At 37.1% G+C, this 25,869-nt stretch overlaps 2 protein-coding genes across 6 annotated transcripts; one reads left to right on the top strand and one right to left on the bottom strand.

The window, feature by feature from the left end:
• Nucleotides 1-314: 314 nt before the first annotated feature.
• Nucleotides 315-11,268, bottom strand: LOC116416641. Of its 5 annotated transcripts, none has more exons than XM_031925679.2 (10): nt 10,982-11,267; nt 6,720-6,831; nt 5,919-6,171; nt 4,342-4,399; nt 4,236-4,277; nt 3,371-3,509; nt 2,759-2,930; nt 2,022-2,397; nt 1,463-1,861; nt 315-694 (listed from the first exon to the last, which is right to left on the bottom strand). In XM_031925679.2, exons 3-10 carry the CDS (start codon nt 6,169-6,171, stop codon nt 349-351), a joined length of 1,785 nt encoding a protein of 594 aa, XP_031781539.1. In that variant the 5' UTR covers nt 6,720-6,831; nt 10,982-11,267; the 3' UTR covers nt 315-348. The 5 variants fall into 5 exon arrangements, with proteins under 5 accessions (XP_031781539.1, XP_031781538.1, XP_031781541.1 ...); XM_031925678.2 differs by having other exon boundaries at nt 10,988-11,267; XM_031925681.2 differs by lacking the exon at nt 6,720-6,831 and having other exon boundaries at nt 10,982-11,268.
• A 379-nt stretch (nt 11,269-11,647) lies between these two features.
• LOC116416640 (zinc finger MYM-type protein 1-like) lies at nt 11,648-15,519 on the top strand. The gene is made up of 3 exons (XM_031925676.1): nt 11,648-12,774; nt 12,967-13,104; nt 13,215-15,519. Exons 1-3 carry the CDS (start codon nt 12,660-12,662, stop codon nt 15,467-15,469), a joined length of 2,508 nt encoding a protein of 835 aa, XP_031781536.1. The 5' UTR covers nt 11,648-12,659; the 3' UTR covers nt 15,470-15,519.
• The last annotated feature ends 10,350 nt before the right edge of the window (nt 15,520-25,869 follow it).

Raw genomic sequence — 25,869 nt, 5'->3', positions numbered from 1 at the left:
GACGGCACAGTGACGGCACGTGTGGAAAGCACGCGTGCTGTCCATGTGCTGTCACAGTGCTGAATCAATGTGCCGCCGCGTGGACTCAAAAATTCAATCAGCGTGAAAGCACTGTGCCGGCACATCGCGGTCACAGCGTGCTAGCACACCGTGACAGCACTGTGCCGTCACATTGCGGTCACAGCGTGCTAGCATACCGTGACAGCACTGTGCCGTCACATTGCGGTCACAGCGTGATCTCCACAGGCAGCAATTAACTAAATATTTTTATTTATATTAAATTAATAATATATTTACTAAATAATAAGAATATATTAATTTTAATTGATAAACTTTATTTTTTATATATTATTTTTTAAAAAATAATTTTTGTTCCATCGCAGTCTGCGAAAGTATGTATGATCGAACGTCGGGGTCGTCTACAAGGCACTCAATTTGCATTGCTTCGTCATCGCTTTCATCTTCATTTTCTTGATCATTATAATTCTTATTTCCTTCATCTGCATCACTCGCCTCAGCTACTGCATCATTTTCTTCATTATAATTAGCCTCCATATCTTGCGCATCATTCTGGAACTCAGCAACACTCTCGATATCATCGCCTCCACGATTGCCGATATTTTCCAGAGAATTTTCGTCATTCTGGACATTATGAATCTCGGAGACGACGGTTGTTGTGTTAATATTATGTGGTCTGAAAAACAATTTTTTTGTTAATAAAAATAAATAGGAAGCCGAAGGCAAAGAAGGAGGCTGGTAGGAAAGAATGGAGCGAAGAAGAGTGAGAGCTAGAAAGGGCGAGATGGAAGGAAGGCGAAAAAAGGGAATCAGGGCAAAAAGGGTGAGAGCTTGTAAAGGCGAGAGGGAAGAAGGGGAAAAGAAAGAGAGTGAGAGAGAGAGGGGGGAGGAAAGAAAACTAGGAAAAAGGTAGAACAGGATGGAGAAAGGAAGGAAGAAGAGAAGGGAATTAGGGCAAAAAGGGTGAGAACTTGTAAAGGCGAGAGAGAGAGAGAGAGAGAGAGAGAGAGAGAGAGAGAGAGAGAGAGAGAGAGAGAGAGAGAGAGAGAGAGAGAGAGAGAGAGAGAGAGAGAGAGAGAGAGAGAGAGAGAGAGAGTGAGAGAGAGAGAGAGAGAGAGAGAGAGAGAGAGAGAGAGAGAGAGAGTGAGAGAGAGAGTGAGAGAGAGTGAGAGAGAGAGTGAGAGAGAGAGAGAGTGAGAGAGAAAGAGAGTGAGAGAGAGAGTGAGAGAGAGAGAGAGAGAGAGAGAGAGAGAGAGATTGAAGGGTTGCAGGGAGTGAGGAAGACATGAAAGTACAGAGAAGAGAGGGATGGTGAAAGGTACGGTAATCAAGTAAGAAAGGAAATAATAATAGGCAGTGAAGAAGGAAGGGGAGGGGGCGATAGTGAAAGAGTGAGGGAGGGGAGAGAATATTATTATTTTACAGTGTTAAAAAGGCTACTCACAGTAGTAAGGTATCGTTGCGACTCAGAAATTCGTTCTGCTCCTGCTCCATCACCTTACTTTTCTTTGGAGTACTGGCTTCAAAGTAATCCTCGCTCCCACACGGAGAGCGAGATCTGAGTCTGGACTGTCGAGGTAGTTCCTGCTTTTTTTGAAGCTCCATGCTCCTTCTCCTCGAAGTGCTTGTTTCGAAGCGATTCTCCCTTAAATCCGGCGATCGAGACCTGGATCTGGACTGTTGAGGCGGTCGCTTTTTTTGAAGCCCCATCAAGCTTCTTCTCCGATCATTGCTCCCATCCGGAGAGCGAGACCTGGGTGGTCGGGACAGCCGATATGGTTGCTTTCCGTGAAGCTCCATCACGTCCCTTCTCCGATCCTTGCTTCCATCTGGCGATTGAGTCCTGGGAGAGAGGGACGGAAATCAAGTAAGAAAGGAAATAATAATAGGCAGTGAAGAAGGAAGGGGAGGGGGCGATAGCGAAAGAGTGAGGGAGGGGAAAGAATAGTATTATTTTTCGATGTTAAAAAAATGCCAAATAATTTTAGTAAAAGACTACTCACAGTAGTGAGGTATTGTTGTGACTCAGGAATTCTGACTCTGAACTCTGGACTTCCGAGACTCTGGACTGCCGAGGTGGTATTTTTTTTTGAAGTCCCATCACCTTCCTCCTCTGATCCTTGCTTCCGTCCGGAGAGCGAGACCTGGGTCGGGACTGCCGAGTTGGTTGCCCTCCTTCAAGCTCCATCACGCCCCTACTCTGTTCCTTGCTCCCACCCGAAGAGCGAGACCTTGATCGTCGAGGTAGCTGCTTTTTAGCAGCTTTTGCTACAATTTGGCGCCGTAAGTTCTCTTTAAGAGCCTTCAGAGCTTTGGTCACAGCGTCCGAAAACTCTGTGTTATTGGGCTTTCGAAACTTATTGTATGAGGACACCGCTTCTGCAAAAGGAAAGTAATTATATGATCAACATATTAAGAAGAAAACAAAGAGGGAGGCAGAGAGGGAGTAAGTGAGGAAATAAAAGAGGAAGGGAGAATGGAAGAAAGGGCAGAAGGAGCAAAAAAAGAAAAGAAGGATAAGGCAGAGTGTAGACGGGTATAAAAGATAAAGGAAGGAGGAGAGGGCAGGAGTTGGGGGGCGGGAGAGAAATGGAGGGAGCAGGGGCTCAATAGAGACGGGAAAAAACAAAAAGTAAGGGAGGAAAGAAGGGACGAGGAAACAAAGAAAGGCAAGGAGGAGGGATGGGAGAGGAGGAACAAAGGTGGTGAAAGTATTATTATCACAAAAACAGAATATTACCTTCACAAGCTCTTATGAAGCGTGATTCAGAAAGGCTTGTAATATTTTTACTTGGCTGGCCAAGCCAAGATACTTTTTTAAGCAAACTCTCCGTCACTTCAAAGCTGCTCTTGAGGTATAGGGAAAGACTATCCTCGACGTTGCGGCCGCCCAAATACACTAGATAATCGACCTGCAAATTATATATTTAATAATACATACATACAAACGTTTTCGCGCGCGTGCACACACACACACACACACATAAACACACACACTGCACTAACACACATAATACACTTACGCACACACGCTTAAACACACACACATGCACACACCTATCCACACTCTTACGCACACACACAGATACACATGATCAAACACACACACATACACACACACGCATAAACACACACAAACACACACACTGCACTCACACACATAATACACTTACGCATACACGCTTAAACACACACACATGCACACACACACACTTACGCACACACAGAGATACACATGATCAAACACACACACATACACGCACACTTACGCACACACAGATACACATGTTCAAATACACACCCACGTACACGCACACACACACACACACAGATTGAAATATAATATTCTTACAGTTTGATTGAATGTTTCGTCATCAACATTTTCAAAGGAAATTAGATCTTCGACACTTTTAAAAGGCAACCAGCTTGGACAACTCATTTTTCCCACTTTCTTTTTCGCCGTAAGAGTCTTCAACATTGAATTGTTTTCCCTAAAAAATTCAACTATCTCAATAACCAATAATCTCGGGCATGATTTTTCCCACCCACTTTCCCTATCTCACTGTCTTTTCCACTTTTTCTTAGATCCGCCCTCCCTTCCTCCCTTCTCCATTCTCCCTCATTTTCTCCTCTTCTTAAATTTTTTCCCCCACTCCCTGTTAGAAAAGGTCGATAGAAGTCGATTAGATCACTTATCGACTTGAATAGTCAATTTTAATTCCACTTTTTGAATTAGAACTTGATAAAACTTGATACATACGATAAAAATCGATATAAGTCGATAAAACTTAATATGAAAAATTACAATTGAAATTGATGGAATTCCAAGAAGAAAATGGTCTAGCGATTCAAATTGTAAATTTTCATATCAAGTTTTATCGACTCATATCGATTTTTATCGTATTTTACCACGTTTCATCAAGTTCTAATGCAAAAAGTGGAATTAAGATTTTTATTTTTATTTTTATTTTTATTCAAGTCAATTGCAATCTTATCGACTTAAATGGTGAATTCTTATCCACAATAGTTAAAGACTCAAACTGATTAAAGTTAAAGATTCAAACTGATTAAAATGAAAGAAAATGGTTCCCTGCCTCCTACATCCCTTCTCTCCCTCTCTCTCTCTCTCTCTCTCTCTCTCTCTCTCTCTCTCTCTCTCTCTCTCTCCGATTATGCATATTTTATTTAGTTACAAAGTTAATGATTTTATTACTTACTTAGTCATACGCTCGCAGTCAGATAACCTTTCTTTTAGATCACTACAATTGAAGGAAAATTATAGATTATAATCGATAAGGCTATTCTTGAATTATCATTGTTTACCTCAATGACTGTAGAACTTCTCTTTGAAACTTTTCCATGGTCATGTTGGACGTTGAGGCTGTTTAACATTAATAATTGATTTGAAACAATATCAATTTATAATATAATTAAAGGGTCTGATAGTCGATTGAAAATTCAAATTTCGCTTCACAATTGTCTGTAATTTATAAAGTTTAAGGTTATATATAAATTACGCGATTTTAAGACATTATTTAAATGCCATTCAACGGAATATTTGTATATAAACTTCAAAGGAGAATGCCCACGGATGTAGGAAAAATCGGTCTCCTCGGGGTACGTAAGAAACCTATACCATCGTTTAGATTATGAAAAGCGCGTATGTAAAAAAATCAACCCCCATACTTCGAGGAAAGCTGAGATATTTAGCGATGAAGTTTTCACCCTGAAACGTTGTAAAAAATTACGAAATACTCTAAAGTTGGAGCTTTACACCATTATTTTTAGACTTTGTAAAGGTCAATCGAAAGGTCTCGATATAGGCTACCTTCTCAGTGAGATTGCAAATGGGCGACGCAACCCTAAGATTTTCGGAACCTTTATTTTTTTACTTTTCGGGCGTCAATGGAAAGATCTCGATAGCAGCTACCTCCTCAGTGAGGTTTTAAATGGGCGACGCACTTTTAACGTAGATTTTGAGCAACTGTTGAATCTATTTAAGAGTGCTTCGTCTTCATACCGGAAGTCCGAATTTTTAGCAGCGCCCTCCACATCGCACCTCAATAATCATTAATGATGTAAACAAACTTAACCATCGAAAAGTGGATATTATTGAGTTTCGCCACTTGTAGTAAGTACAAAGGAATGTTTAAAAAAAAATTAGGCAATTAAAATTAAATAATAACGACGTATTTCATCGGACAAATTTGAAGAGGCCATTTTGCTAACTACAATTTGACTTTGTCTGACGAAATACGTCGTTATTATTTAATTTTAATTGCCTAATTTTTTTTAAAAACATTCCATTGTACTTACTACAAGTGGCGAAACTTGATTTATGGTAATAAAGTTCATCAAGTAATTATAATTAACAAAAAATGTTTTTTAAGCTAGGTGGCGGGTCACTCGAGGTATGGAGCACTCTTAAGCGTTGATGAAACCTTGAGTTTTTAGAACAAGATCTCCGAACTTAGCTATACCCAGAACCACGACAAGGGCGTGCCGGAGCTTTGGCTTTATTTATTTTTTCTATTTTTTCACTGATTTAAAGGTGCCTTGCCTGTTGAAAACCTAAAAGAAAGTAGCTGCTATCAAGACCTTTCGATTGACGCCCGAAAAATCAAAAAATAATGCTGCAAAGGGTGATTTCTAATTGAAAAAGCTAGGGGGTAGTTCAGGGGTAAGCGGTCGTTCCCCGAGGGGGCCGATTTTTCCTATATCCGTGGGCATCCTACTTTTGTAAAGCGATGGATATTTAAATTACTGAAGGCAACAACAGCGTGGTTTATCGTAATTTTGTTTTTATTATTTGTTATTTTTATAACAAATAAAAGAAACAAAATTACGATACATGAAGCGAGAAATTTGAATTTTTCAATATTAGTAGGTTTTGAAACTACCTTGAGGTATATTTTCGTCTCGTCTACTTAAGTGCCTACTACTATTAGTTGCCTGATGTTTATACGGTTGTTTATTAACGTTCGGGGTGCTGTTTTTCCGCGTAATATCGTTCCGATGCTGATGTACTGGAGACTTCTGCAGCATTTGGAACAACTTAGGGTTCTCAGCCTGGGTCCTCTGCAAATCAGCCATGAGGTTGGACGTAGCTGTTTCAGGAGAAGCTCCCCCCAATTTTTTTTGTATACGGGACATCTGCGAACGTTAAATTGTCTTCATATGCATACTAAGTGACAGTACATTACAAAAAAAGGGAAAGTACAAGATTTTTTCGAACATGCATACTGAACGAGCATACCATATTCCCGAGTGTACTATTTTTCTCTACTCGCATTAACATTCGATTTCATCCAAGGACGATAGGATACTTTGTGATCCGGTATAATGGAAGAAAACTTACTTATGGGAGGGATGGAGAAGCGATGGGAGGGGGAAGGGCGGGAAAGAGAGAGAGAGAGAGAGAGAGAGAGAGAGAGAGAGAGAGAGAGAGAGAGAGAGAGAGAGAGAGAGAGAAGAAAATAGTGAAAACTGGACGATGGAAAAAAGGGTGCGTGACAATAAGGTAGCAAGACAGACAGGTCGGGTAGAGAGGTTCGAAAGGTGAGAGGGAACTAGTTAAAGAGGGAAAAAGGGAGTGACATAAATGGAGGGAGAAAGTTAATAGCTACCGCACGCACACACACACGCGCGCGCGCGCGCGTATTCAGGCGAACATAACTTAAGTATATCTTTGTGCTACATACAAGTATGGGTGATATAGTTGCATGGCTCCCGCAAGTTGCTCTCTTTGTACAACTTTTAAGTTTGAGTGGATTCTTCCAAAGTCTATTGATTATGGAAATTGAGCTGGGTCCTCTATCGAAGGTTTCAGCCATAAAATGTGAAAATAGCTTAAAATCTCAGGTTAGGTTTTCAAGGCTCAGGGTAGGCTCAGAAGTTTGCGCATTTAAAAAAATCCAAGTTATATTTTTGGATAAAATCTCAGGTTGCCAAACCACCACACCGTTTTAACTTAAAGATATTAGTTATTATATACATGCGAAGAATGTGAAAACAAAATCTAATACACTAATATAAAAATTGGAAAATAATCTTGACATCTAATATTTCTTTTTTCGATTACTAGCGATTTAAAATGCCCCATGTACGTTGTTTTTCTTTATTTTCACTTTGTGAGGTTAGGAATTCAAATATACGCAGAAATCGCGCGCGAAACGACCAGCCAATCAGAGAACAAATAAATTGATTACGATGTCTTTTTTAGAATAGGATATGCGATAATGAAACGAAATATTAAAAAAAAAAATAAAATCAAAGACGAGATTAAATAAAATAAATGTGCGTACTAATCACGATGCGACGATAAAATTTTAGTAACAATGAATATTTCTGGAACACAATCTTTTGTGGATAGTTCTAGCCAGTAGGGCATCCTAAAACATTTGCTTTCTATTTCTTCAAATCTTATAAGAGAAAGATGTGGAGATAGCTCAGAGCAAAGGAAAACACCAAGAGATGAAGAAGGACAAGGATAATCATAGAAGTTTTGAACTAGCCTAAAACTTTTGACCAGAAGATACAAATCTTTGTCGTTAATTACAATAACATTTTGAACAACGCAAATTGATTTATTTCGAAGAATGAATGTATTATCAGACTGAAAGACTGATAATACCTGAGATCCTCCATAAACTACTTTTTTATACTGCCTATAGGTATAATCAATTTCAGGTTCTGGGCCATCTGAATGTGAACTGATAAATTTGAAACTGTTACTATCAACACGCTTCCTGACGTTAACGGAACAATTCTCAGAACGTCTTTTAGAAATTTGTTCCAAATGTTGAGCAGGTTTTCTGCACAATTTTCTAAAATACGTCATATTATTTTCATATGGAAATGCAGAAAAAGAATCTAAAGTTCCAAATGATCTCACATCCTCAGCAAGGTGTAACAAAGCATGGGTGTTGTATGAAAGAAATTCAATGCCATAAACATCTGATGCTCTATCAACAAATATTTTTATGAACTGTTCTGCTAAGTCAATTAATTCATTGGAAGCTAAAGGATTTGCAAATATCCTCATAGCTGCATGAAGTAGGAGAAAGTGCATAAAAACAGCCGAATTCATCAAACCATAAAACATTGCAGCGCCAGTATAAAAAAGAATTTGCCTTTGTTCGGTAGCTTTAAATTTACCATGCTTTTCTGCATTGATAGGTTTACGGGCAAACTCTGCGGGACAGTAAGATTTGATTTGCTGCATACGATCACTTAATATTCTTCTATTTGGAGCGGATAACCTAACTGATTCTATAAACCTGCCATCCATTAATCCCTGAAAAATTTTCTCCATAAGACCTAAACACACTAAATGCATGTAGTCAAATACAGTATTTGTAACTACATTAAAATCAAGTTTTCCTATTGGGCATTCTGTTTTGTGATGATCTGTATCAACTTGCAATGAATACTCTTCCTGCGTACGACGAGCATGATCAACGCCACGATAAACCATTACTCCTGGACGAATAAATTCCCCTCTCACCCAGCATCTAGAACACGAAGCTTTAGAGTTATGTCCACAATGACCTAATGAAAAAGATCGGGCAGGTGCATCAGCAATAAAACATCGGAATTTCAAAAATTTATTTTCACCCTGCAAATCTATACCAGTTTCAAAAATCCTATTAAACTCATCGACAACGAGTTGAAAAAACAATGTAGCATTCGTTGGTTTTTTGTCACCTTTAAAAATACCAACAATCTCTGGACTACTTTTAGCAATATTTACAATTCTAATTTGAATTGGCCACATAATAATTTTACTAGCTTTATCGAGTGATGCCTCATCAGTGCTCATATCTACTAGCAGAACATCAGGAATCATTTCCGCAGGAGTGGACAAAAGAATGCGACGAAGACCCTGTTCAACACCTAAATGAAGATAATCCCCTCCAGCAATTTTCAAAATAGGAGTTGAGAAATTAGGAGTCTTCAATATTGTTCGGGGATCCTCATGTAAAGTAGAAAAACAATCATGGGTTTTCAGAACTTTCAAAACAATTTTAATCTGTTGATGATTCATATTGGCTTCTGTGAAAGCGGTGGCAAGATGAGCTTCGAAATCTTCGATATTGAAAAATGCATCGCCTTGATTAGATACTACAGTAGAATTTAACGAATCCGAAAATTCAGTCGTCGATGCATGGTCTGACATATCCTGAAACCTTTCACTATCGTGACCATCATCACTATTGAAAGCAACATCATCGACTGCGTTTTCATTGAGAACATAATTTTCACTATGTGCCGAGTCACTGAGATTATGGTCAATGGAATCACCGCCAGAAGCTTCAGATTCATTATTAATAATGCTTTCAGAGGACACTTGTCGTGCTCTGTTAAGTAAACGACACATACGGGCTCTGTGATCATAACCACAGAATTCAAGGGGTTTACGAGTACGCATAGATTTGAGTTTATGCATGGTTCAAAGAGCTTGATTCAAATAAAACAGTCAATCGAATCAGCTTAACTTCAATTTAACAAATTTATTAATCCTTAATCGAATTATTTTTATCACAACTGTTAAGAAAATTAAACAAACGGTCTTTTAGTGACTAAAATTACATTAATTAAAATTAAACTAATTTTTCAATCATAGTAAACAAATAAATTCTATAATTAATACAAATGCCACAACAAAATGAATAAAAGGCAAAGAAGAAACACATTTAAATGTCTGATTTAAATTTTCTTTCAGTTGAATGATTCATTAAACTTAAAACTAGGGATGATTTTACGAGCGACCGCCCCTTAAGCGTAAATAATTGTATACACTAAGGTTAGTAGAAAAATTTAATAATTATTTAATAAGAAAAGTAGCTTTTATGAAAATTAAATATTATATAGCTGCTAAACAAAATAAAGTGGCTAAATTAAGGTTATTTTTAAATGTTAAAAAATTTATTTCACCGAAAAAAACTATTATAAACTATGATTTATAAAGGCACAGCAAATTATTTTAAAATTATATCGGCGATATCAGAGTCTCTATCAAGGGGCGCGGCAGCGCCCCGATGGCAAGTATACACTAACACACTTATATGTTATTAATTAATGATTATTTATAAAAAAAATATAGAATAGAGCTTTAACGACAATTAATACAGCTGGCTAAATAAAATGAATAAAATCGCAAAAGAAAGGTTAGTGTAAAAAGTAAAATAAACAATTTTTCACGGAAAAAAATTATATCGGCGATATCTGAATCTCTATTAAGGCGCGCTAATGCCCCGATGGCGAGTATATACACACACCTATATGTTATTAGTTAAAAATTATTTATAAAAGAGAATATAAAATTTAGTTTTTATGATAATTAAAATACAGCTGGCTAAACAAAATGTAGAAAGTGGGTAAAAAAGGTTAGTTTCAAAAGTTAAAAAATATTTCACAGAAAAAAAAAACAATTGATATATATATGATATAGTTTATATATATGTATATATATAGGCACGACAAATTATTTTAAAATTTTATTGGCGATACCAGAGTCTCTATACACACACACACACACACACACACACACCTATATGTTATAAGTTAATAATTATTTATAAAACAGAATATAAAATATAGCTTTTACGATAATTAATACGGTGGCTAAACAAAATGAGTAAATTAGTGGCTAAAGAAAGGTTAGTTTAAAACGTTAAAACATTTTTCACCGAAAAAAACTATTGTTTATAGGAACACGACAAATTAATTATGAAATTATATTAACAATAGAGTCTGTACACGCATATATATATATATATATTTATATATATATATATGTGTGTGTGTGTAATATGTAAATAAAATAAGGTTATTTTTCAAATTTACTCATTTTACGATGCGGGCTCGACACGTCTTAATCAGTTATACATGGAAATATTATAAAAAAACTATGAATGAATGACAGAAAGGATTGATGAAAAGTAAATAATTTGAAGATAACTTTTACGCTTCTGGTCGATGTTTTCCAAGTTGCACTCCTCAAAAGCTGCAAATTTTGAAAAAATGCCACAAGTCTTGCCAGCTGCTACACCACAAGTCACACAGGCACTGGTATTAATTAATGATCCGCTATATTTATAATTATAATTATTTTGCGTATGAATGCGAGCGTCGTAAGCACGTGCTTTCGATGCGAAGGCTAGACTGCAAATGGCGCGAGGGCTGATGCAATGGCGGGGCGAACGTATACAATTGGCGCGAAAATGCTGATACGTGTATATAATTCCATATATACCAAAAATATCCGTGAAATGTAGATAATAAAGATAAATATATTATATTTTCTTATTATCTGTGTATATTTATATTTATTTGCCCGTATAAAAGTGCATTGAGTGTTAAGCACGACGTGCCATCCGTGTGCTTTCCCAGTGCTAACACGTTTGTGGAGCATGCGTGCTGTCGATGTGCCGTCATATTGCCAGAGCTTGAAGCTCTACACGCGGGAAAGCACAATGACGGCACAGGACGGTCACGGAATGTCGGCTCCGCGGCGACATACTATGACAGCACACTGACGGCACAGAGCGGTCACGGCGTGCTGGCACGCCGTGCTCGCCACGTGATGTTATCTGGGCACGGAAGCAAGCAAAATGCTCGGTCATATGCTCGTCATATGACTTTCATGTGCGGATGCAAGTGGACCGTCATCAGTGCCGTCTTTAGGATCAACGAGGCTATGGGCCAAGGTACTGGCTGGGGCCTATGTAAGGGATGGAAAATCCTTAAATTTTAACTTTATCATTTTTCAGTTTACAATAACGCAATAGGCTAAATCGTAACCCCGTCTCTTAACACCCCACATATGAGAGTTCAATAAATAAATTTTTTGAATCTAAAAAACTAATACCCCACCAATTCTAATTTAAATAAAATTGAATGAAAACCATATATTATAATCTATACAAAGAACAATACTTATATTTATTCATATACAAATATATGAAAGTGACGTCATCCGTGACATCATAGCCTATAACAGCATTGGTTAGCGAGCCACTGCATACCAAGTCTATAACTACAGCGCGATGCTGCGCCGAATCTTGTTTAATAAACAAGGGCTATCGGTTTTTCTTCGAGGAAGTGCCGTAAACTGTCCCCGCAGTATTAGATCGGACTACAATATTTCGTCGTTCCGGATCGACCTCAGTTCTCAATGGCTTCTCAAACGAACACTTGGCATTTCAACTTATTTCTTAATTCATTTTTACTTTACAATTAACTTATTTGCTTTGTTTTAAATACCCGTAATTTTAGCCATGCATACATTTAATTTCTTACAATTTACAATTTTCGTATATTTTAATTTCTTTAAACAAACGATTAAATGTAATGTTTATAATGCCATGTAAACGTTTTCTCAATTACAATATTCAAACTAACGCGCCAAAATCTTCATTCGGATTCTTACGCATGCGCGCTCTTGCGCGCAAGCAGAAGCGCGATTGTTTTGAAAGAAACTTGTTTAAGCTTGCTTTTGTTTTTGGTGAGAAAATGAATAGTCAACGTCCGTGTTTCGACACGTGAAACAGCCAGCAGGTTCATTACCAGATTTTCACGCGATGTAGCAACAGTTAATTTAGTATTGTTTATCGAATCATTTGAAGTACATCAAAATCATGAATCGTGTTTATGAAAGTGGTGCTGCAAAAAAACGAAAAGCGAAAGAAGAACAAAAGAAAATAGACAAGTTACCAAAAATTACTGGATTTTTAAAACAAGATGACATTACTAGTAAGTAATACTATATATTATTTGAATTAAGAGTGATTAGTTCATTAATTGAGTCCTATAACCTCATTGTTGTTCGCATGTAGCAAAAGTTTTTTTATGAAAAGTCGATTTAATATCATTTTTATGAAATTAATTTATAAAACAAACCGTGCTAACAGTATGATAATAAGATCATTGCATTTTATTTATTAGGCAAAAATGATGAAACGCCAAAAGGTACCGCTGATTTACAGGAAAATGTTATTCAAAACGAATCAGTCGATTTGAATCCTTCAGAACAGTCGGAATTATCAGTAGCTACACAAGTTCTTATAAATCATAGAACAGAAGGTAAATAAAGAGTTTCAAATTGTAAATATTTAGATTCTAAAAAAGCTGAATAATTTTAAATATTTTTTTCAATTAAAAGCGATTTACAAAAATATATTTTATTTTAATAGAGGAGGCAGCATTGAGAAGCACGTCAGAAAAAAATGAAAGTTATTCGACTGATATTGCGTTATGGGGCGAAATCAACGAGAAGTTACGATTATACTGGTTGCAAAAAAATCCAGGTTTATGCAGCAATAAGGATAAAGATTTCTCAAAATCTGCACGGATTTACCAAGAAGGAGATAAACAAAAAGTGAGAACTCTAAACAAATCATTATTTCAATTGAAACTACAAAATAATGAAATAGTAGAGCGTGAGTGGTTATCGTATTCGCCATCAACTGGACGTATATATTGCTTTGTATGTCGACTTTTTTCATCTGAAAAAGATCAATTTACATTTTACGGATTTAATGATTGGAAACACCCAGAGCGAATTACGGAGCATGAGCAAAGCAAAGCTCATAAACAAACTTTAACTATTTATTCTAAACGGAGAAGAGAAACTGGTAGTTTAGAAAATGCATTAACGATTCAACAAAAAAATGAGAAAAATTATTGGATTCAAGTATTACGTCGAATAACTGACACTATAAAGTTTCTTGCTTCACGAGGTCTCGCTTTTCGAGGGGAGAACGAACGATTCGGATCTAGTCAAAATGGCAATTACTTAGGTATTTTAGAATTACTGAGCGAATATGACCCTTTCCTTAAAGAGCACATTAATACCTACGGAAATAAAGGACATGGAGTAACATCATACTTATCAGCTAATATTTGTGAGGAATTTATAGGCCTTATGGGGGAAAAAGTTCTTGCTTGCATTATAAGTGAGTTGAAGAAGGCAAAATATTATTCTTTTTCTGTGGATTCTACGCCGGACATCACTCATCTAGATCAATTAACGTTCACCGTGCGGTACGTTACGGATCAGGGGCCTATCGAACGTTTTTTAATGTTCGTTCCTATAGAAGGTCATAATGCCGAATATTTAACAGAGGTTGTAGTCAAATTTTTTAAAGATAATGATATTGATATAAATGACTGTAGAGGTCAATCTTATGACAACGCATCGAATATGTCTGGACGCTATTCAGGACTGCAAACCAGGATAAGGGAAATCAATAAGTATGCTGATTATATTCCTTGTGCCGGGCACTCGTTAAATTTAGTCGGCGTTAAGGCAGCTGAATGTGTTAATGCAGTCGTTAAGTATTTCTATATCGTACAAAATTTGTACACATTTTTATCAGGATCGACTTATAGATGGCAAAAACTATTGTCATATTTAGGAACGAAAAAAAAAGTCGTTAAATCTTTATCCGCTACTCGATGGTCAGCCCGAGCTGATGCAATCATCGCTCTTTTCACAGGTCATACAGATATTACGAAAGCTCTAGATGATTTATCAAAGGATGATACGCAGTCTAACGAGACTAGACTTGAAGCTAAGACCATTTTAAAGCAAATTACAAAATTTGAAAATGTCTTTATAACTGTGGTATGGCACGAAATCTTGACACGTATTAATGATACATCTAAAAATTTACAAAAAGAAAATATGGATTTGTATATAGCATGCAGTCTTTTAAATTCCTTAGAATTGTATTTATTGGATATCAGGGATAAATTCGATGAGTTTTTAGAAAAAGCAAAAAGCTTTACTGATATCTGCGAAAGTGAATCTACATCTGAGCCAAGAAATCGAAGAAGAAGCGTAAAACTTACTCGCTTTGAAGGAGAGAGTGAACATACACAATTTACTGGAGATGAAAAGCTCAAAATAGAGATTTTTTATCCGATAATCGATTCACTTTGTTCCAATTTGAAAACCAGAAAAACTGCTTACGAAACGGTGAATGATAACTTCAAGTTTTTTACTGCTCTACCAAACATGACATACGAAGGAATAAAAGAATGCTGCGAAAAGCTTGCCAGAAAATATGATCAAGACATTTCTGCAGAAAATTTAATATCAGAATGTTTACATTATAAACATTATCTTCGTGATACACGAAAGAACGAAGAATTATTTATTCCTGATCTATACTTGCAACTGAAGAAAGAATTTCTGACGTCTACATTCCCAAATATTGAAATAAGTCTCCGAATATTCCTTACCCTAATGATCACCAATTGTGCTGGTGAACGATCATTTTCTAGATTAAAGTTGATAAAATCCGATCATCGAAGCACAATGTCACAGTCACGATTGAATCATCTAAGTTTAATGAGTATAGAATCGGACTTATTAAAATCGATTGATTTTGATGAACTCATATCTAATTTTGCTGCGAAGAAATCGAGAAAAAAAGTTTTTTAAGCTGTATATAATTACTGTTATTTTAGTGCAAAAATAAATTTTTAAACAAATTTTCTAAATCTTGTTTCTATTTTACCAAGTGTGTGATTTGATATTTTTCTTATTATGTTATAAAATTTGTTGTTGTATATCGAAAATTTTCAGAATTGTGGGGCCCCTGCCTACCTCGGGGCCTCGGGCCAGGGCCCTGCGGGCCCTGCCTTAAAGACGGCACGATGCGTGCCCATTTCGTGCCGGCACGTTTTCAGCATTTTCAGAGCACGCTGTTATCTGGGAAGGCAAAATGCAAGCAATTTGAAGGCAACATGACGTCGCGCACGCCGCGCACGAGCGGGCAAACTACCCCGGCTTTTTGACGTCAAGTTGCGGTCAAATTGCCGAGCGCGCGGATCGCGGCGCTGTACGCCGCGCAAAATGCCGGCGTGCACGCCGTCATATTGCAGGCATATTGCGGTCATTTTGACAGCGCGGATGCGCATTCGGCGAGCGTTCCTAACCTACAAATCTACAAATAAAGGCGCGCAAATTCAAAAATCTACAAATTTATTTATTTTTTAATTTTATTAGAACATTAAAACATTTTTTTTAAATACAACAAGTATAAAATTATTTGCCAATGGACATCAGGTTATTGAAGTAGTAAACAGCAAACCTGTAAAACAAATAATGAATAAATATAATATTAAAATTGTTATTATAATATATAATTAATATATTCAATAAACATTTACCTGATGTATAGATTAACTAGTACGAAAGTGGGCTGCGGATGGATTGCAAAAGGAAATCCTGAAATAAATCAAAGAAATTATATTAATTTTTTTTTTTGGGGGGTGGTTGGAAAGGGCCCCGACCTCGCCCTTCCCTGTGAGGCTCATCCCTTGAACCCTTAAAAGGCACCGAAGCTCTCCAACCTTCTGATGAACCTCCGTCCGTGCGATGATTTTGTTAATACACCTAAAAAATATAAAGTTTATTCAGTTTATGATTATAAGAAAGGCTAACAATATAAGAAAAGAATTTATAAAGTAAAAGACAAAGTTATTGCATGATTCAATAATTCAAAAAACAGTAAAAAATAATAGCATCATTTAATTTCTTATTATTAATTTTAATTTAAATCGAAAAAGAATTGAAAAAGCATGTCAATGTATACATTCTGAAAGGTTCTTGACTAGTGAAATTCATTTTCTTTTTTAGATTGAGGTCTCTAAAATTTTACAGTTATTATAAAACCTATTACAAAACTATCTACCGTAGCAGATTTTATTTAACTTAACCCTGTGACACTGTTTACCTGAACAGCCAGACGCGCAAACTGGTAATGCGCCTCTGGCTTCACAGGTAAACAGCCACACAGAGTAGAGGTAAATGAAATTTGCTGTGGCAGATACTTTGGCAATACTTTTTATAATAACTGTACAATTTTACTGACCTCTATCTAAAAAAGAAAATTAATTTTACTGGTCATGAACCTTTCAGAATGCATACATTGAAAGGCTTTTTTAATTCTTTTTTAGTTAGAGGTCTCTAAAATTGTACAGTTATTATAAAAAGTATTGCAAAACTATCTACCGTAGCAGATTTTATTTAACTTAACCCTGTGACACTGTTTACCTGAACAGCCAGACGCGCAAACTGGTATGCGCCTCTGGCTTCACAGGTAAACAGCCACACAGAGTAGAGGTAAATGAAATCTGCTTTGGCAGATACTTTGGCAATACTTTTTATAATAACTGCACAATTTTACTGACCTCTATCTAAAAAAGAAAATTAATTTTACTGGTCATGAACCTTTCAGAATGCATACATTGAAAGGCTTTTTTAATTCTTTTTTAGTTAGAGGTCTCTAAAATTGTACAGTTATTATAAAAAGTATTGCAAAACTATCTACCGTAGCAGATTTTATTTAACTTAACCCTGTGACACTGTTTACCTGAACAGCCAGACGCGCAAACTGGTAATGCGCCTCTGGCTGTTCAGGTAAACAGTGTCACAGGGTGAAGTTAAATAAAATCTGCTACGGTAGCTGGTTTTGCAATACTTTTTATAACAACTGTACAATTTTACTGACCTCTATCCAAAAAAGAATTGAAAAATCTTGTCAGTGTATGAATTCTAAAAGGTTCTTGACTAGTGAAATTAATTTTCTTTTTTAGATTGAGGTCAGTAAAATTGTGCAGTTATTATAAAAAGTATTGCCAAAGTATCTGCCGTAGCAGATTTCATTTAACTCTACTCTGTGTCATACTTTACCTGTAAAGACACACCCGCAAACTGGTATGCGCGTCTGGCTATATATGACAAAGCTATTTGTCTCAGCAAACTTGACTTAACAAATTTTGTTCAACACATACCTGCTAGATAGCAATCCAGTTGAGAGTCCTCCAAGATGATGTTATTGGAAAGTGCGATGGATGGTCAGCTTCTTAAATCTGCTCTCCGTTTGTGAACCTGCAACTACAAATATATTGTAAACAAAAACTGTAAATTTATACGATGGGAATCTATGGCAAATAAAAAGGAAATGTTGAGAGTCGTCCAGTTGATGTTGCTGGAGACTGATGAACTGTCAGCTTTTCACTCGCAGCTGATAAGGCTGGGCTTTCCTGTACAGCCGCCTGGACAGGCCTTCTATGCTGTTGCTACCCTCGATGATAACTTCTGCTTTTCCAGTGACTACATGAAGGTGATCCAACGTAGTTTAATTGATTTCCCTCTAAAAAACACGATACCCAAAGAGGAAGTTTTCACATGATTGCAGGAATGTAAGCCAACATTTTCTTGAAGACCAAGATATTTGTCTGCTGCACCATACATTTTATTTTTTCCAAAAAGCTGCTTCCTATGGTCAGCCTCTTCCCACCGCATGTTCAAGTTTGTTGGCCGATGTTCAATTACTGCTACAACTTTGTACTGACCCTGCTAAATAAACAAATTACTTGAAGTAAACAATTTTATAGAATAATTCAAATGCAATGTCCTAACAATCAATCTCTGTTTTAATTTTGATTAAATATGACTGAGATTGATTGTGAGGTTAGGTCAAAGTATACATACTCATGGTTATGTTTTTGAAGACTCCGAACTGCACAAAACTCATGAGAAATACTGCACTAGAGTTAATAACTGCACTACACACATAGTTTTCGTTTTATAATTCTTGTAAATATGTTTATTTAAACTTCTACTGCTGCTCCAATTTGTACTACTGCGCGGTGCTAGAGTAAACGTAGACTGCTGCAGAAGACACATCTCCGCAAATATGATGGCGTCTGCTTTGCATCCTTGCTCCGAAACGGGATATTGTATTAAAAAAATTACTTAATTTCTGAACAACAAAATGCATTGCAACATCATCGCTGTTTTTTATAAGTTACATTGCAAACAAACAGCGCAGTGTACTGAAAAATTGCAGGCAAATTGTCACTTCAACATGTCCCGCAATTTGTCGGCACGCGTGCTGACAATTTGCCTGCTTACAGTGCGCCTGACAAAAGCTGACCGCAAAATGACGGCAATATGACGGCAAACGCGCCGAGCAACGGTTGCGCTGATATTGCTCAGCATGCGATGTTTTCTGGGGATATACTCTCAATGCGCATGCGTTCGCCAAATCAGCTGTTAATTCCGTGCCAGTTTTAAAGATTTAGATGTAATTTGAACAAATCTGCGTGCACCGCTTATCGTAAAATAGAAAAATTCGGCAATCATAATATTCTAGTAAATTTGAATTTCGCATTAGAATTATAATTATGTAGATACATAAAAATCAGGAAAATACTAATAATTTTACTCATTCTTTTACCATAACTTTTTAGGCACGATCGCGACACGTAAGTGCCTTATAGTTTTGTCATCGAAAAATGTGTGAGATGCGATATCTCATGCAATTTTCGACCGATCGAGCTGAAATTTTGGGATTTTGGATCGTTGCACGATTATCTCTGAGAGACATTAATTAATCGGGCTAAAAATTTGTGTGCGAACTCCCCTCACAATATAGTAAGATGCCAAATTTATTTTGGGCTTGATCCTGCATGTTTACACAGAATGCGGTCACCTCCAAAAATCGCTAAAAACAGTTTTTTGGCTGTAACTCAAATTCTAAGCATTCTACAAAAAAAAAAGTTAAATGGAAAAGTTGTAGATACTTAAAAAACACAACTTTTTTGTCGACATCAAATTATGAAAATGTTTATTACTAGAGTTTACAGCCCAAAATCAATTTTTTACAGCTTAAAAAACTTGCCATGAAACTTTGCGGATTTACGTTTTACAGGAAAATAGAGTTGTATACATTCTTAAAATAGTTGTAGACATTGTTAAAATACAACTTTTTACCGTGGCAAACATTATTTTCAAACACTTTTTAACAAACATCAACTTTAGAAGCGATTTTTTGGAACCCAAAGCAATATGCGGTGCGAGCGTGAAGCGAAGCAAGGCGGCAAGCCACAGCGCCCAGCGAACAATTTTTCCTCGGATTTTTCTCATTATTATTAATTAATAAGGCGGGCTTCGAGTTGTGGATAAACAAATCAAGAAAATAGCTTTTCGATATTGCCTAAAAAAAATCATTTTATAGCACTGCATGACTTAAATCCGCGTTTAAAACTCACCGTGTCGCTAAATAAATAGTACTTTTTAGCAGCGTGCTTGAGACCCTTGCTACGCTCGAGTACTAACGATTGCTGCGCCAGAAGGAACTGCTTACGACAAGGATTAGCGTGTCTTGTCGGATTTAATAAAGGCACTACTACAAAAAATAGTGATCATAGGCGTGTCTTCAGTGGCGAATTAAGCGCCAGAAAGTGCCACTTACGACACTTGTACGTATTATTATGTGCTTGTTTTATAAATTTCCCTAGCCCTTGCCGCTGTGATAGCTGAATATTGGAAGAGATAAGTCCTCACTTATCCCTTGATATGCAGAATTTCACATTATATTTGATAATCTTATACATAAAACTTCATGTTTTAGCATGAGCGGACGAAGCAGCAGGCCAAGCAAAGCACCTATTGTCGCCTGCCACAGACTCGGAGAGTTTAGACGGTGATAGGTGACAAAAGGGCCAGTTCAAAACTGCTTTGTTTTAGTATGATTGATATTTTTCTAGCGGTTCACATGTACATTATTTAAATTAAAATTAAATCTAATTTTGACTCCCAACGAAAAAATGTTGGGTACACGAGTAATTTTTCAAATTTTGAGATTTCCGCGACAATATAACGAAATACATTCCTTGCTATCATGTTTTACGAATTTTGCCTTTTTAAGTTTAGGAATCCAAACATACGCAGACATCCCGTGTCAAAACGAACACCCAATAAAACAACGAGTAGACTGATAATTTATACCATGACTTTTTAGAGTAAGATTAGGGTAAGATTCTTCATTAATTTTTATTCATATCTAAAACTCTACTTACATTTCGTCATATTTTTTGTGCCAATTTTTTGACTTATACTGGGAATTTTTCATATGATCAAGCAGCATGGAAACGTTAACTTTTATCTGTACAAATTTTCCGTACCTAGCAAAAAATTTTGTAAGATTTCATCAGAAATACATATATTATCGTGCGTTTCCATTCGAGTATGAATAAAAGTCAACCTAATATTTGATTACAAAAGTTATCCAGTTAGTAAAGAACTAAAATACTGATTTATTTACTTGACTCTTTCAGGTTTTACTCAAAATAAAATTTTCATTAATTTGGAATTCGTATAGATATATCATGAAAATATAAAGAACTATATATATATATATATATATATATATATATATATATATATATATATATATATCATTGTCAACGAAATAAGATTTTTGTATGACATGTATGGATTATTATTTATTCATTATATATATATATATATATTTTTTTTTAAGTGGCATTTGGAACTCGAAAGTTCATCGCGTCATCTACGCAAGCCTTCCACGCTGCCCTATCTTTTGTCAACCCCACCCAAGATGCACCTCTCCGATCGACACCCACCCGTCCTATTTCTACTAGATCCGCTTTTACGTTGTCCTCCCATCTACGTCTAGGTCTACCTAGAGGTCGCGTTACCATCGGCCTGCCATTCATGACACGGTCCCGCTGCCGTACGGTCGTCTCTCATTCTCGCTACGTGCCCTGCCCATCCCAATCTGCGCGATTTTATTATTCTGTTAATATTTGGTGACGCGTACAGATTGTGTAACTCATCATTGTGTAGTCTCCTCCATTCCCCGGTTTCCTCATCTTTCTTCGGCCCGTATATTTTTCGCAAGACTTTATTTTCAAATACCCTAAAACGGTTGTCCGCCTGCTTAGTGAGAGCCCACGTTTCGCACCCGTACAGAACCACCGGCAGTATTATTGTCCTGTATATTCTTATTTTAACGTTTTTAGACAATAGCCTCGACTTAAGTAAATTACTCACGGCGTAGAAGCAAGCATTACCCGAATGGAGTCTCTTATTTATTTCGACATTAATCTCGTTTCTATCATTTATGGTCGTACCCAGATACCTGAATTCGCTAACCTTTTCAAAAGTAAAATTCCCAACTATGAGATCTTGCTCCCCTCTGCAGATGCCTAGCTTATCCACAATCATGTACTTTGTTTTTGATTCACTCACTTCTAACCCTGTATACTCCACCGCTTTTATGAGGATTTCCGCGTTTCTTGCTACCGTTTCCCTACAATCCCCCAGTATATCCAAATCATCTGCGTAGCCTAGTATCTGCGTTGTTCCATTAAGCGTTGCGCCCAGCTGGCTAACCTGCATTTTTCTAACGGCATACTCTAACGTTAAGTTGAACAGCACCGTAGAGAGCTCATCCCCTTGTTTTAAACCATCGCGTATCATGAAGGGTTCTGATACATTACCGCCTACTCGAACCTTTTCCGTGCTTCCGTTCAGACATATTTGAATTAATCTCACGAGTTTTTTTCGGTACACCGAGAAGTGCTAGAATTTGATACATTTTGCTTCGCTTAATAGAGTCGTACGCTTTTTTAAAATCTATAAATAGTTGGTGTATGGTTACGCAAAATTCCCACTTTTTCTCTAACAACTGTCTTATGGTAAACATTTGATCGCTCGTCGATCTGTTGCGCCGAAATCCGCACGGATAATCTCCTACTATATCTTCCGCGAATGGAGTGAGTCTAGCCTGTATTACGTTTAACAGAACTTTGTAGCACGTTGCTAAAAGTAAGATACCCCTATAGTTATTGCAGTCTGTCTTATCCGCCTTTTTAAAAATCGGTATAATGATAGATTCCTTCCAATTTTTGGGTATTGTTTCATTTTTCCAGATGGCACATACTAGTTTATAGATTTTGAAAGTGATCTCGACGCCCCCATATTTGAGTAACTCAGCTGGTATAGAGTCATTTCCCGCGGCTTTGTTGTTTTTTAGTATTTTAATCGCGGCCTCTACTTCTTGGTAGCTCGGTTCCTCCACGTGGGGTTCAGCAGTGTGAATTTCGTCCCCTAATTCTTCTCTATTTTCGTGCACGTTTAATAATTTATCGAAATAGTTTTTCCACAGCGACAGTAATTCGTTGTCATTTGTTACGAGGTCCCCGTTTTCGTCCATCATCAATTGCGCTCTACTCCTAAAACCCTTTCTGATGGCGTTAATCCCTCTGTACATTTCGCGGGGGTTATTTTCCTTACTGTTAGTTTATATTCTCCTAATAAGATTCTTTTGATACTCCCGCTTCTTATTTCTGTAGATCGCGCTCGTCTGTTTCCTTACGTTAGAATACTCATCTACGGTCCTATCGCTTCTATTTTGTAAGCTATCTAATTTAGCCTTTTTGCGCCTTTCAAACCAGAGTTCGCACTCTTCGTCAAACCATGGTTTGCTCTTTGGCTTTTTCTTTTTACCCAGTACTTTGTTCGCGGCCTCTTTTACCGTTTTTTCGATGTCCCCCCATAAGCTATTCGGTTCGTCATTCCCCTCCGGCGATGTGTTTGCTTCTTCAAGTGCCTGAAACCTGATATTAATTTCTATCTGGTACCTAATTCGCTCTGTTCTATCTCGTAGTTTCTCAATATCGAAGCTTTCTACCTTGTTTGCTCGCTTACTATTTTGATTCTCTACTAGTCTAGCTCTTAATTTGGCTACTACTAGGAAGTGGTCCGAGTCGCTATCTGCCCCTCTGTAAGCCCTTACGTCAAGAACATTAGTATGACGTCTTTTTTCAATGAGGAAATGATCAATTTGGTTCTGTGTGGCCCCGTCCGGCGATGTCCACGTTGCCTTGTGTATGTTCTTGTGCTTAAAACACGTAGTTTTGATTATAAGATCTTTTGCCGCCGCGAAATTTATGACCCTAATACCGTTATCATTGCTGGCTTCGTGCAGGCTTTCCTTACCTATAGTAGGCCTAAACATTTCCTCCCTACCTATTTTAGCATTGAAATCGCCTAATACTATTCTTGTGTCGTAAGACGTGAACTGGTCGATTACCTGCTCTAAAGTTTCGTAATAGAGATCCTTAGCTTCTTCTTTTTTGTCCTCCGTAGGACAGTGTACATTAATAAATACATATCTATACCATTCACCTTCGATAATGATGTACGAGAGCCTATCATTGACGGATTTGAAACTTTTAACCGAATGTATGATGCTTTTGCTTACGAGAAATCCGGTGCCTAGAGATCCCCCACTCCCGGCCCCATATAGGTACGTGAAGTTACCCGATGCTAGTACTCCGCCATCTGGCCACCGCGATTCCTGTATTGCTACCAAATCTAGATTGTACCTATCAGCTTCCTTTACGAGTTCTTTAAACGCACCTGCTCTGTATAGACTGCGAACATTCCAAGTTCCGACCCTTAAGTCCCTTTTGGTTCGGATTTGATTTTTTTGAGCCATGATGTTATGTTAAACCCGCGCGCTTCGGATCCTGTTCCGATCGCAGGTGAGTCCACCGTTCTAGAGGTGATAACCCCCATACCTCTCTAGAACTAAGTATGAGAGCTTTCCGACTTTGACGAGGACAGTGTCAATTCGTCGTCAGACACACTACGGTTTCATCCTCGCATCCTAACGCCCCCCTGCAAGGCAGCGCGCCTTCGCTGGCATCGTTACCGCGTAAGACCAGGTGACGAATCATTCTACACATCCCCTTTCGGGGCAGTTGTCATCGCTCCCGCATCCTCCTCGGCAGCAGGATTTTGGCCCATTTTTGTAATGTGTGATGAAAGAGATAGATTGAGAGATAAGAGATAATGTGAAGTGTTTTTGTTGTTGTGGTGCTTGCGTAGTGTTTCTAGATGAATGCGTTCGACAGTGTGGGCTCATCACACCCACGCCTGTTCCTATCGGCTGTCCGCGGCTGCTTATTCTATTTATTCGCAGCTAACCTCTTTCTCAGGGGCTGTTCCTCTATCCGCAACCTAAGGACGCGCTGTGTAGTGGTGATAGGCACCCACCCGTCCGATCTGGACTACAACGCCCAAGACCCGCTCAGGGTAGCGGCATTATAACATATTTATTCATTATATACACAGTAATATTTACTTGAGAAAATATTGAAATTTTAGAAAAAGTTACGTTTGTGATATACAAGCAAGTATCTAAAGAAAACTGAATAGAGTAGTACTTACTATGTATTATTCTTGAGATAAGATTTTATTTCCACAGCCAATTTTTACTAACTCGAAACTTACCGATTTAGAAAACGAATGTACATACAGGCATCAAAGAGGGTTTAAAATAAGTTTGCACAGTTGAAGATTACTCAGTTTGCATCCGTTCTTTTAATTGGATTCACCCCCCAAAACGGATAAAACATTCAATCATTATATGGATTGTAAAAAAGTGTACACATAGAAGTCAAACATCACGATTATTTACTCAACGTTTACGAGTATTTAAGTCGATACCTTGTCTAGTAATAATCCATTCATTTTGTTCATTAACTCAGTTCACAAGTATTCAATGAAGTATACAATCGCACTGAAAGATGTTATTTTTCGCAATATTAATTTCTATATTATTTTTTACGCCAAGTCAAAAACATACACTTGATAGTTATAGTCCGCGTAGAATATTGAGATCAGCTAAATCAGACTTTAAAGGAATACCAAGGTTTGTTGATCTTGCTAACGATGAGAAACGCGAAGTTTATTACTATGAACAGACAATTGTAGTCAAAGATTCTGGATCCGTTAATAAAGTACGTCGGTGTGAAGTTATAGAAGTTTAGTGAGTACTTTTTATTAGATTACTTAGTTAATAAAAATTATCATAAAACGCTTATTAAATAAACTATGGATATTTAATATCGAAATAAAACAAGTGCATTTACATTAATGTAATCATTTAGCGAAGAAAGAAGAGGGAAAGAAGTTCTACAAAATCTGACATCATCGTTTAATTCGGAGCC

This window comes from Nasonia vitripennis (genome assembly GCF_009193385.2).
Source record: "Nasonia vitripennis strain AsymCx chromosome 3 unlocalized genomic scaffold, Nvit_psr_1.1 chr3_random0004, whole genome shotgun sequence".
Taxonomy (NCBI): Eukaryota; Metazoa; Arthropoda; class Insecta; order Hymenoptera; family Pteromalidae; genus Nasonia; species Nasonia vitripennis.
This window is presented reverse-complemented; position numbering and strand designations above follow the sequence as displayed.

Coding starts and splice junctions, on each gene's coding strand:
- LOC116416641 (XM_031925677.1), bottom strand. CDS start 6,851: ATGGCTGAAACCTTCGATAGAGGACCCAGCTCAATTTCCATAATCAAT. Junction 3,510..4,235: donor GACTGCGAGCGTATGACTAA/GTAAGTAATAAA, acceptor TGAATTTTTTAG/GGAAAACAATTCAATGTTGA. Junction 2,931..3,370: donor ACGAAACATTCAATCAAACT/GTAAGAATATTA, acceptor TATAATTTGCAG/GTCGATTATCTAGTGTATTT.
- LOC116416640 (XM_031925676.1), top strand. CDS start 12,660: ATGAATCGTGTTTATGAAAGTGGTGCTGCAAAAAAACGAAAAGCGAAA. Junction 12,775..12,966: donor AAAACAAGATGACATTACTA/GTAAGTAATACT, acceptor TTTATTTATTAG/GCAAAAATGATGAAACGCCA. Junction 13,105..13,214: donor TATAAATCATAGAACAGAAG/GTAAATAAAGAG, acceptor TTATTTTAATAG/AGGAGGCAGCATTGAGAAGC.